We start from the raw sequence: 13140 nt of genomic DNA, 5'->3' as shown, positions 1-13140 counted from the left end.
TGGAAATCAGCCTAATTTCATTGTTACACAGCAAGAGCAAGTATTCTACTTTGGTAACTTATTTCCATAATTAGGACAGTCATTTTAGTAGTAAAGCATGTTATGAATTAAAAAACTTGCTTCTAGCAATCATGTACCCATGGTGTAATATGTTAGGAATGTTAAGAAACCTCTTGCAAATCAAAACTTACCTCCTTTGAGAAGGTTCTAGGTTCTCTGTAGTCCAGTGTAGTGATCTTCAATGTAATTAATTCATTGGTACCTAGAACTTAGATAAAATCTGGTCAAAACAAACTTACTTACGACAGAGAGTACAGTAACTGTGATGCACGATTGGTACTCTCTGATCCATCAGTTCCTTTCCAAACCAAAGGCAGTTCGCTGATCAAGTACTCTCTCAGTGTATGGAATGCCAAATCTGAAGTGAGACAATGCTATTATTCATCCGTACCATGTAACAGAGAAACCAAAAGGCTGTAAACGCAACTAATACAGAATATATGTTCAGTATGTCTTCACTGAATGATTTAAAATTTAACAGCACGAGAGGAATTTGAAGTTTAACAACGTGCAGGACAAAGATTTTAAAAATACATTTTCCTACATCTAATGGCTTAAGATATACGAAGGATCTGTTCTAATAAGTTGCATTGCAATTTTTGTTTTCAGTTTCAGAACGGAGGAGTCTTAAATGAAACCTATCCAGCTGAATTAAATAGCATAAATAACACTCAGCCTACCGCCCATCTTCACCCGTCAGAAGCCAGACCTTTCCCTGACTTGACATCCAGTGGATTCCTGTAATTCCAAGCCCACTTTTCATCTTGGTTTTTTGATTAAATTCGTTTGTGAAACATCATGACGGAGTAATAAAACTGTCGTTGTTGGATGTTAGCAAGTTCACGTGGAGGCATTGATGTATGTAGTTCTGTTATTCCAAACCAAATTTTGTTTTTCTAAGAGGAGTTAGTTAATTACATATATTACCATCATTAAAATAGAAAAAGTATGCTGCCACAGAGGAGTGAAATAATCTACACTTTATAGTATTCTGAGATACCACAGAATATACAAAACTTATTCAGGGGGACATCATGACACTTTTAAATACGAAAATTTTCTCTGTTGGAATTATTTCTGTCAGAATAAAATGAAATACTTTGAGTTTTGAACTTCAACATTCTTATTAGTGTACCAAATATGAACTCTTTCCTTTTATTTGTAGCTTCTGCTTTTATCTCAGATGTTAAAACGAGTGGTTTGGTGCTTTTATAAAAAGATAATCTCAGTGCTCTCCTCCTTCCTTGGTAATGTAAGTAAGTAAGTGCCTCACTATTTTTTCTACCTATAACACTGTAGGAGTATGTTTTATATAAAATATACTTTCTCTTTTTAAAATTAATAACATTCTGCACACAAATATTATCGGTGTTTTCTTAAATTCAGTCATTTTTATTAATCCAGGCATGTTTTAACTGCACTACTCACCCACTTTCTTCAGGTAAAGGGCAAAAAATGGTTGAAAAGATAATTAATTATTTAATCTAGTTGTTTCTAGACTTTAATGTTGCCGTGTGCCTTATGTTGAAAAATTTTGAAAGTGAAGATGTCTTTCCAAATTATTTTTTAATTATCATATAAATAAGACAGCAGCACTAAAATTTCAACAGTTTTCAGAAGTAAGAGATATACCACCATTTAGCTTTACTAAAATCGCCACCTTAATAGTTGAATGTTGCAGTGTAAAGAATCTGCTGTTAAATGCAACAGCATTTAACTTAAAATGTATATTAACTTAAAATGAAGAGAAGCAGCTTTATTTTTAGCTCTTTAATAAGTAAAGCACCCATTTCAATATGTATAAATTCTTTAAAAACTGTTTTAGATCTATGATCCTTTAAGATGTTGGAATATGTTGACTTTATAAATTTCACTTCTTAGTACAGTGGAAACTGTTTTTCTCATATTTGAGGAGTGTTAAGATTGAATATAGCAATGTTTGGTGCAAAGTATTGGTATGAGTGAAAAGAATGGTGCGTTGTGTAGTTTATAATGAACAAAATTATTTGTAAAATATTTTCAGTCTTTCATTTAAAGATAGTGCACACCTTATATATGCACGTAAATAATTTGTTTTGGTCTTCACATATTTTATCAGTGTGTCTTTTTAAGATAGCAAATAATGAATCCAACTTCTTTCAAAATTTGGTATTAAGAAAAAGACAATCATGCAGTTCTCTTAACTTCAAATATTAGGTTGTTTCTATGATATAATGACCTCTATTATCAATAAGGCAAATTAATCAGGCTACTAATTTAACCATCCTCAGGTGACTTAAAAGTGCCACCATCTGCCTTTCTTTTATTTAACTATGACATCTGAAAGGCATAGACACATTTTGCATGTATTATGTAAAAACATGATGGAATCCCACACTGAAATGTAGTATTAAAGTACATTTTTTATTTGTATTTTTTTAGTAAATTAATGTATATAAAAGTGACTTCAGACAAAATATCTACATCAGTTTTATGCATTTTCAGACAAAAGTTTGAACCTGTAGAATCAATTTAAGTGTTGAAAATAATAAATTTGTCTAAAACATTTCATAATTTGTTTCTGGCATGAGGTATCACTAAAGGTTTAGACCAGTGATCCAGATTAATTTTCCATTTTCACATTTAAACCTTTCATTAAAAGTCTTCATATAAACCATTGTTGTTAGTCTCTTCCACATGTTACTGAATGGTTTAGTGTAGTGGGGGAAAAAAGTAGACTTTTTAAATTGTGAATATGATGACAATCAAGTATACACTTATAAAATTTAAGAAACTTAAAGCAATATTGTATATTTTTAAAGTAACTAAAATTTATCTAAGAATAATAAAATCACATTAAACCAAATACACCTTTGTCTGTACTGCTAAGTGCCAAACAAACAAAGGAAGAATGGTTTGTGTACTGCTGTATTGAGGGATTTATTTTTAGATGATGTGCACTTCTGAGGATGTGGATATGCCTCATTTGATCTTTTTCCTATGCCAGGTTGTTCTTACTGTACCTGAAGATTTACCAGTGTTCCATTGTATTATATAGCTTTCAATCATTGCTATGCACAAACTAGTGTTTTTCAGTATTACTAAATTTGAGGTAAATGTTTTCACGGGTATTCTCTCCTTCAAGATGTTAATGCTTACATATGCCGTGAATACATTTTTGTTTAAAATATGATTTATAATAAATATCCTTCCTTATTATCAAAAAATTGTATACAATAATATATATGGTAATAAAGTAATCACCAAGTATGAATAATATGTTTTAATGCAGATTCTTCTTTCTGGTCCATATAAAGGAAGTGAGTATTTATAGTACAGTGTTTTATACTAGATGAAAGCAGTCTTCAATATTTAAGGATAGGTTAAGTCAATAATTCATAAACTTCTTATAAAGTTCTGCCCCTGGATATTTTGGCCTTGACAGGAATATAAAAAAAACACACTTCAAGTAACTTCATAGGTTAAAATGCTTCTGAAATGGATGTTCTTTTAAACCTTGTCTTATCAGTGTTATAGTCTAATGGTGTTTTTTAGTATCTCAGATTAAAATCCAACATTCCATTTTAATAGACGATATTTTAAGAATATTTATGACAAAAATGTAAACAACCCATGTTCTATTTTATGCTTAGATTAGAAAAGTTATTGCCCAAACTTACACCTCTAACAAATATAAATGGCATGTTAAGCCTTTGGTGTTAAATTCATAACTATTAAACACTCACCAAGAATTCTGCAGTTAGAATTGAAGAAAAATTCCTGGGAAAAAGTTTTCATTCTAGTAACAATTTTTTACATTAATTTTACATTTATTCTTAATCATTAGGTATTTTTCTCAACAAGTCGATAAAAACATAGCAAATTAGCATCATACTTAATTCTGAATATTTGCGAAAGACTAACACTGTCTTTCTTTTGCCTACGTGCATAATATATTCAGTTTTAACTGTTGGATCTGAAAGAATCAAGAAAAATCCAGATAATATTTCTGATCCCTACTTTCAGTCAAATGACTTCATCAGCATGAATGACTTCAACTTGCCCCCTTGTCACCAAGCCTGTCAGACACTGACCAGGGATGTTAGCTACTCACAAGACTAGGGAATGTCTCTCTTAAGTTCCTTCCCAGTGTCCGCAGAGGACCATGCTTCCAGTTCCACTAATACGACTGAAACCATCAAAACCCCACAGCACATCCTAAGTGTGTCTGTACTTTTACCTCAGCAATACCACTGTCCTCTGCTCTTAGGCCAACCTCCAACATGGGAGGAGGAGAAGCTCCCCGGCCTCCAAGATGGACACTCTCCCTAACCACAACCTGCCCCTCCATACCTCCCCCAGCCCCTCCCCCTGGGCAACCACAAGTCTGTTCTCTACATCCAGAGGTTGGGGGTAGCAGATGTAAGCTAATGTATTTGGAATGGATAAACAACAAGGCCCTACTATACAGCACAGAGAACTGTATTCAGTACCCTATGATAAAGCATAATGAATAAGAATGTAAAAAAGAACGTGTGTATATATGTTTAACTGAATGACTTTGCTGTACAGCAGAAATTAACACAACACTGTAAATCAACTCTACTTCAATAAAAAAAAACAAACACCCTTCCTTTCCATTTTTCATACACTCAGCTACTCCATCTCCCTCTTCCAGAGTCTTTTCTCTCTCCTATGGGCACCCCTGTGTACAGGTTATCCTTTATCCCAGGAAAAAGAAAAATTACTTGATTCTGCATCCCTTTTCTTATTAAATTACTTCTTTGCCTCCTTTCTCTAAAATAATGTGGGTCTCCTGAAATCTTGTTTTCTTCCCATTACGCTGCTTTGTTGATGTTCACTTAACTTCCTTCTTACCATAGGCTGATTCTCTATGGCCCTGCATCCTCAATGAACTTTCTTCCTCCCTTAGGTTCTGTGACATGAGTTGTCCTGCATCCTGTTTATTCCCTCATTTGCCTTTGTTAGCTACTCTCCTCTCCTCCCACCTGGCAACAGGCTTAGTTCTGACAGCCATGTGTGGTTCTTTTTCTACATACTGACCCTTTGGAAGCTCATCCATTCTGCAGCTACTACCTTTATGATGAATCCCCTGTGATCTCACCTCTGAAAAAGGGTGAAATAAAAAGACACCTTATCTCTGATTGACTTTCGTTGAGCATCCTTTCCCTCTAAGAGCAGCATAGCAAAGGTAAGCACACAGACTTTGAAGACTCCTGGACTCAACACACACATGACGTGAATCATTGGGAAGGTTTCTTACTCTCTCTGAGCCCGAGTTTCCGTTTCTACAAAATAAGGATAACAGTAATAGGCGCCTCACAGGATTGTTGGAGAATTCGATAAATAATTTATGTAAAAACAGTTCCCAATTGCCAGAACTGGAACAATTTGAGCAAAAAAATAACAGCATTGGATTATAACCCAAAGAATAAAATATCCATGAGTCCATCCTGATACAAATAAATGATTGAAGAAATAAATAAATGGGGAAGAAGGGGCAAATCTTCCTTACAGGAAAATCACAAATATAGATAACTATGCCTTCCAATAGATGGAGTTTAATACCCCTCCCCTTGAGTGTGGGCTAAACTTAGCCTCTTGCTTCTAAAGAATACAGTACAGAAAGGGGAAAAAAATGTTTATATTGTAGAAATCTGGCAAGCACCACTTTAACCAAGAGATCGAGTTTGACATCAATTATGTCGTGGTGTTCTCACAGATATGATGCTATATGATCAGCACACTTCTGCCCTGTGGTATTTTCTCAAACACACATAGCCCTAGTCTAATCATCAGAAAATGTCAGAGAAACCAAACTGAGAGACATTCCACAAGATTCCTGGGAGTATTCTTTAAAGTGTTAAGGTCAAGAAAAACACGTTGAGACGTCACAGGTCGGAGGAGACTAAGGAGGCATGACAACGAAATACAAAGTACAGTAGGGTATCTTGGATTGCATTCTGCAATAAAAAAGAGGCATTAGTGGAACAACTGCAGAAAGCCAAATAACGTTGAGTTAATAGTATTGTACCCCTGTCATTTCCTAGCTTTACCAATGTACCACGGTTATGTAAGAGTTTAAGTTCAGAGGAAAACGGATGAAGGGAAGAAAGAAAGTCTGTATCTTCACAACTTTTATGTAAATCGAAAATTATTCCTAAGTAGTTAATTTAAAAATCATTTTTATATTAAAAACACAGTTTCTTGTTTGTCACATAGCAAGTACTCAATAAATGTCTGCCATTACTAATATTTCCCTGCGATTTCCAGTCAGCCTCTCCTCAGTTGTAGGTGAATCTCTACATTGACCCTACTCCTCCTCATTCTGTTTACTTCGGATCTCATGAATATTTAGGTTTTTAGTCTCTAGTTCAGTGTTGCTTTCTACTTTAAAGTCCTGATATCATCCTTATCAATGATCCTTCTAGCCTTGTTTCCATAACTACTACACATCAATATAATAACCTATTTTTCCATTCCAGCCAAGAATAATCACATCTCATACTTGGAGCATTTGTAACTGCCTTATTTTTGCCAACTTGAAATTTCCTCTTCTCAGCACACCATCTTTCTTCCACTTTCCCATTCCTTTCTTCTTTATTCAACTAGCTCTCTGCGCTCCTTGTGATCTCTAGCCCCGTGAGTACCCATTGTTCTTTTTCAGTCCATCCGCCTGGACCTCAGTATCAGGGTTTCAGCAGTATGTTTGCTTGTACCCTAGAATTGCTCACTTCCTTATTGGAAACTGCCACTCCAATCCATAGCCCTGGCCAAAACATTTCTTTTCCTGATAACCAGTTTTGCTAGAAAAAGTGACAAAACTGGAATAATGGCCTCATCACAAATGTTTCACCATGTCTATGGCAGAAACTGACAATTACCGAACACCACCATCATCTTCCCTTCCTTCTTTGTAAGAGAACCCTGACATTTCTCTGGTCACAATGAGAGAACAGAACTATATTTTCCAGCCTCCTTTGCGAATAGGTGTAGCTGATAAAAGTTCTGGCCAAATATATGAAAGCAAAACTTTTGTGATACTTCCAAAAAGGCTGCTGAAAGAGACCTAATGCAGCTGCAAGGAGCCGTTTTTGCTTTTCTGCTTTTCCTTTCTAGCCAGCACACGTGGGTGTGATCAATGGAGATCCAGCACCTCTCTTGAACCATGAAGACAGAAGCTATAAACTAGGATGGTGAATTGAAAACAGCATGAGCCAGGGTCCCTCATGACTTGGAGCCACATGTTTGGAACCACCAAATAAACCCTGTCTGTGTACCTTGTGACTTCTTTTACATGAGATAAAGAGAATTCTGCCTTGGTTAACCCATCATTCTATTATCTATCCCACCCTCACTGCCAGCCACCCACGGTATCTTCATCTTCTCAGTCTCTCCAGTGATGTTATCTCCAACTTGACTCAAAAAAGTCTGATATAATTTTCAGTTTCCTCCTTTTTTACTTTTATGTTGCTATCTATCAATTATCCTCTCAGATTTTCCTTAACTCCTTTTTCTTGCATTTTCAGTCATTGAATGTGTTGGTTTCTCCAGCAAGCATCATCCATTTTCTTCTAAGGACAATAAATCAAACTGCTACTTCATTCTTTTTTCTTTTTCCAGGCATCCATTCACTCATTCATTTTTATTGTTTTACGTCTGAATAGAGCAGCTTGCTACGATTTGCTTTCTTCATTACTGACTTCTTATTTCTTAAATCTTCAGTGTGAACTTACTACCAATTTGTATGTACAAATGTTCTATTAAGTCAAGAAATCTTCTTTCCTTGATACTTTCTTACCTTGGCTTCTGTAACATTGTACTCTAATTAGTTTCCTGATTTGATTACTCGTGGTCCCTCTCTCTCCTTCTATATTGCTACAGATAGGCTTTTTTTTTTTTTTTTTTTTTTTTTTACAGTTCGATCTGTGTCCTTTTTCCTACCCTCCCTATACCTCTCTCTCTTTATAATCTCACCTACTCAAATCACTGTGTATAACTCAATATGTAACCTAGACCTCTTTTCTGAGTTCCTGGCCCAGATTTCCAATGGTGTATTTTGTACAATATGTAATATAGTATAGTTTTCTTTTAAATATCCTGCCAGCACCTTAAATTGTCTTTGAACAAAACTGAATGACTCATTTTCCCTCCCGAGTCTAGGGATTCTCCTACCATTTTTGTTAACACCGCCATTTCCATCTTCTAGGAGCTCAAACCCAGTCCTCGCATCTGGCCCTCTCTATTACCACAGTAGTCAGTCCCACTGGACAACGGAATTCGTTGCTTCTGTGCTTATAATCTGAGACACTTTAGAATGAAACTATAGTTAGGAACTCAGCAAGAGTGATCTGCCGACATGCAGTAAGAAAAGACAGAATGGGAAGAAAAAAAACTTCTACCGAAGATCTGACAGGAACGTGTAGGGAGAGACTGGTTGTAGGGATTGAGAGAAGTTTCAAAATTAAAAACAAACATGGTTTCAACAAACAAGGATTTGGGAGTGGTTAGAGAGGAGGAGCAGGGAGTCATTCATTCATTCAACAAACATTTAGCCATCCAGGCCTACAGGGAGCCATTCTAGGTTGACCGTAAAACATCCAGCTGAATAGTTCTCTATTTTACTCCATCACGGTGGGACCTATGGTGGGGTCCTCAGGATTTGGTGTCTCTGATGTCAAAAGAACCAGAAACAGTGTATTTTACTGAGTGTCCATGGGCCATCTGCATATCTATGGAGAGAGCTATTGAAAATTAGATTTGTGGACACCCCATGCTCACTGAATCCAATTTGTAGGCCTGAGAATCTTATTTTTAACAAGTTACTCTGATGATATGATATGAAAACCACCAGGATAGTCTTACAATTTAAGTATTAGACTAAGGAGGCCTGCCCAGGCTACACTGTTCCTTGCGTGATCCCAGTTGATCCTCTGGCTCCCAACTGAGGAGTAAAATCACGTTTATTACGTGAACTGCCCTTCTCTCGTGGTATGTGATCTTTAGGATATCACCATGTGCTTGGATAGAATTTAAGCCTGCCCCATCAGCTTTCCTGTGCTGATGAGCTTAGACTTTTAAAACTCCAGGAGGCAGAACCAGCCCTGGCTTCCTTTCCCCATCTCCAACCCCACTGCCACCATCTTGGACAGGATCCACAGCCCCTGGAGATCAGTTTCTGATACTAGTTCTTCCACCTCTAGCAAAATTTTTCAGGAAGAGCAATGGACAGAACTCTATTTGTGCTGTCTAAAGTACACAGGCCTGCATGAAACAGCTTACAATTTAAGACGAACCAGAATTAGGAAGGAACACAAACTCATATACAGAAGAATTTATAGGAATCAGGGATTAATAGATTAGAAAAGAGTGATCTCTGATGTGATTACCTACTTCAAATAACTAATATGCTGGCAAGGGTGAGGGAGAAGAGATTATTCTTGTCATTTATGGTCCAGAAGTTAATCCAGGATCAATGATAAAAGTTACAAAAGTTAACACATTTTACCTCAATATAAAGAAGACTCTATTATTGAAAGATGTCTGGAGATGAAATAGGCTGATTTGAAATGTAATGATCTTCCTCTCTCTAGAAACGCCACTTAGAATTTATGCTGAGAAAATAATTCACTACTGTTTCCTTCTATTTCAGAGAGTCTATGATTCCATTAACTTCCATGTTAGATGTGAGCTTTGAGATGTATTTCATACCCCCTGTTTTATGCTTGAAGAAAAAACAAGGCCCAGATACTATCCTGTGCAAGTCTCACAATTAGTTGATAAAATGATCTCACCTATCTTGAGTTCTGGTGCAGTATTCTTTCCCCAACACAAGAAGTTGGCTTTATTCCCCACTTAGGGAAATCAAAATATTCAAGTAACTTTATTTTTTAATCTTTATGTATGAAATTTTTGTTTTCCTTCTATTCAGAATTATAGTTTCACCCTCCTTTCCAACAGAGCTGGATATCCTAATGCTTGTGGAAAGTCTGAAAATTTATCTCAACTCCATTTCCCCATCAGGTTGTATCTTCAAAAAATTTTAAACTACATATTTGTTGACATTTTAGGGTACTGAAATCTAATTTGGGGACTTTGCCATAAACATTTAGAACTGAGACTGAACTCTGTGTTTCAGAATTAGGTTGACATGAATTCTGACTAAATGAATATCTATTTCAAGGATGTTAATTTCCATTGTCTGGGAAGACACTTCCCTTCCTCCTTATTCAATCAACTGACATGTAGAAAATCCAGACCAGCTGCCTTTGAATATTGAGTGTTTCATAGCACTCAAAAGGGGATAGAAAAATTTACCTTATTGTCAAGGTAAACTGTGAATGGTCTGAGATTCTACCCTACATTCAAGCCAACAGGTTAACCAGCTGCAGAAAGACATGTGATTCCTGGGTCAGAGTCAAAGGGCACTTGATAACTTAACAACAGTAGCAGCAACCAGTGACAGCATTTGTGTTGGTTCCCCACAAGGCAAGACAAACATCCCCACATGCAGTTACAGGAAAGGAACCCTGACCTTAGGGAACCCAAATCTTTCATGACAGCAGTACACATGCCTGACCCTTTACTCTGAAGGGAGACACTGTCACTATCTTCTAAGGCTGCTCACTATACAAACATCCTTGGAAAGATGGTTCATAACAAAAGCAGTCAGTGCCTCTGCTTGCAACACATGCAGAAACACAAGAGACCCTCGGAGAATGGTCTCCAGCACTTACCCTGATGGGTTCTGCTTGCCCTTTCAAGTAAAATGTTCATCCTTCCTCTGTTGACTGCCTCCTGTTTTGACTACAGAGACGATTGTTATTTGAGAGGGGGAGCATGGCAAACCTGAAGCATTTTCTATCCTCAAGTTACATTATTCTGACTTTCCATGGAAATAGCTCTGAAACCCTGCCTTTAAGTCTCTGTTCCAAGTCCTTGTAAAGGGCAAAGACACCATGATGTTTAAGATTCAGGGCAGGGGGCACTGGGTTTGAACTCTGACTCTCTCCCTTGCTAGATGTGTAGTATAAATTGCTCATTTAACCTTCTTTGCCTTCATTCCTTCCTTTGTAAAAAGAAGATGTAATGACTTTACCTTAAAGGATCTTCATGAGACCCAAATGACATAATACATGCAAAGTGCTCAGCACAGACACTGGCACATGACAATAAGTGTTAAAGAGGACCAATCACAAGTACGGAAATTGAAACTGTGATTTTAAAACTCCCAACAAACAAAATTCCAGGACCAGATAGCTTCACAGGCGAATTCTATCAAACATTTAGAGAAGAGTTAACACCTATCCTTCTGAAACTCTTCCAAAAATTGCAGAGGAAGGAATTCTCCCAAACTCATTCTATGAGGCCACCATTACCCTGATACCAAAACCAGACAACGATACCACAAAAAAGAAAATTAGTGACCAATATCACTGATGAATATAGATGCAAAAATCCTCAATAAAATACTAGTAATCCAAATCCAACAATACATTAAAAGGATCATACACCATGATCAAGTGGGATTTATCCCAGGGATGCAAGGATTTTCCAATATCCACAAATCAATCAATGTGATACACCACAGCAACAGATTGAAGAATAAAAACTGTATGATCATCTCAATAGATGCAGAAAAAGCTTTTGACTTTGGCAAAATTTGACACCCATTTATGATAAAAACTCTCCAGAAAGTGGGCACAGAGGGAACATACCTCAACATAATAAAGGCCATATATGACAAACATCATACTCAATGGTGAAAAGCTGGAAGCATTTCCTTTAAGATCAGGAACAAGACAAGGATGTCCACTCTTGCCACTTTTATTCATCATAGTTTTGGAAGTCCTAGCCATGTCAATCAGAGAAGAAAAAGAAATAAAAGGAATCCAAATTGGAAAAGAAGAAGTAAAACTATCACTGTTTGCAGATGACATGATACTATACATAGAAAATCCTAAAGATGCTACCAGAAAACTACTAGAGCTCATCAATGAATTCAGTAAAGTTGCAGGACACAAAATTAACACACAGAAATCCATTGCACTTCTATACACTAACAATGAAAGATCAGAAAGAGAAATTAAAGAAACAATCCCATTTACCATAGCAGCAAAAAGAATAAAATATCTAGGAATAAACCTACCTAAGGAGACAAAAGACCTGTACTCCAAAAACTATAAGATGCTGATGAAAGAAATTGAAGATGACACAAACAGTTGGAAAAATATACCATATTCTTGGATAGGAAGAATCAAATTGTCAAAATGACTATACTACCCAAGGCAATCTACAGATTCAGTGCAATCCCTATCAAATTACCAATGACATTTTTCTCAGAACTAGAACAAAAACTCTTAAAATGTGTATGGGAACACAAAAGTCCCCGAATAGCCAAAGCAAACTTGAGAAAGAAAATCAGAGCCAGGAATCAGACTCCCTGACTTCAGACTATACTATACTTCAGACTATACTAAAGTCACCAAAACAGTATGGTACTGGCACAAAAACAGAAATATAGATCAATGGACCAGGATAGAAAGCCCAGAAATAAACCCATGCACCTACTGTCAATTAATGTATAACAAAGGAGGCAAGACTATTCAATGGAGGAAAGACAGTCTCTTCAATATTTGGTGCTGGAAAAAGTGGTTAGCTACATGTAAAAAATGAAATGAGAACATTTTTTAACATCATACACAAAAACAAACTCAAAATGGATTAAAGGCCTAAATGTATGACTGAATAATATAAAACTCTTAGAGGAAAACATAGGCAGAGCACTCTTGGACGTGAGTCGCAGCAGTATCTTTTTTGAGCCATCTCCTAAAGTAAAGGAAATAAAAACAAAATAAACAAATGGGACCTAATTAAACTCAAAATCTTTTGGACAGCAAAGGAAACCATAGACAAAACAAAAAGACAACCCACAGAATGGGAGAAAATAATTGCAAACGATGCGACCAACAAGGGATTAGTCTACAAAATTTACAAACAGCTCATGCAGCTCAATATCAAAACACAAACAACCCAATCAAAAAATGGGCAGAAGACCTAAAAAGACATTTCTCCAAAGAA

The 13140-nt window shown here is 36.3% G+C and overlaps 1 protein-coding gene across 1 annotated transcript in view; it reads left to right on the top strand.

Moving 5' to 3' along the window:
* The window catches only part of AHR (aryl hydrocarbon receptor), a 47416-nt gene extending 46229 nt beyond the window's left edge, over window positions 1–1187 (top strand). Inside the window, exon 11 of the mRNA XM_061197715.1 lies at window positions 670–1187. Within this exon, the coding sequence (XP_061053698.1) occupies window positions 670–804 (135 nt within the window). The 3' untranslated portion in view covers window positions 805–1187. The remainder of the gene's footprint in view (window positions 1–669) is intronic.
* The last annotated feature ends 11953 nt before the right edge of the window (window positions 1188–13140 follow it).

This window comes from Eubalaena glacialis, chromosome 8 (assembly GCF_028564815.1).
Source record: "Eubalaena glacialis isolate mEubGla1 chromosome 8, mEubGla1.1.hap2.+ XY, whole genome shotgun sequence".
In the NCBI taxonomy this organism is placed as follows: Eukaryota; Metazoa; Chordata; class Mammalia; order Artiodactyla; family Balaenidae; genus Eubalaena; species Eubalaena glacialis.
The sequence above is the reverse complement of the archived record's forward strand: the minus strand, read 5'-3'. Positions and strand labels throughout refer to the sequence as shown.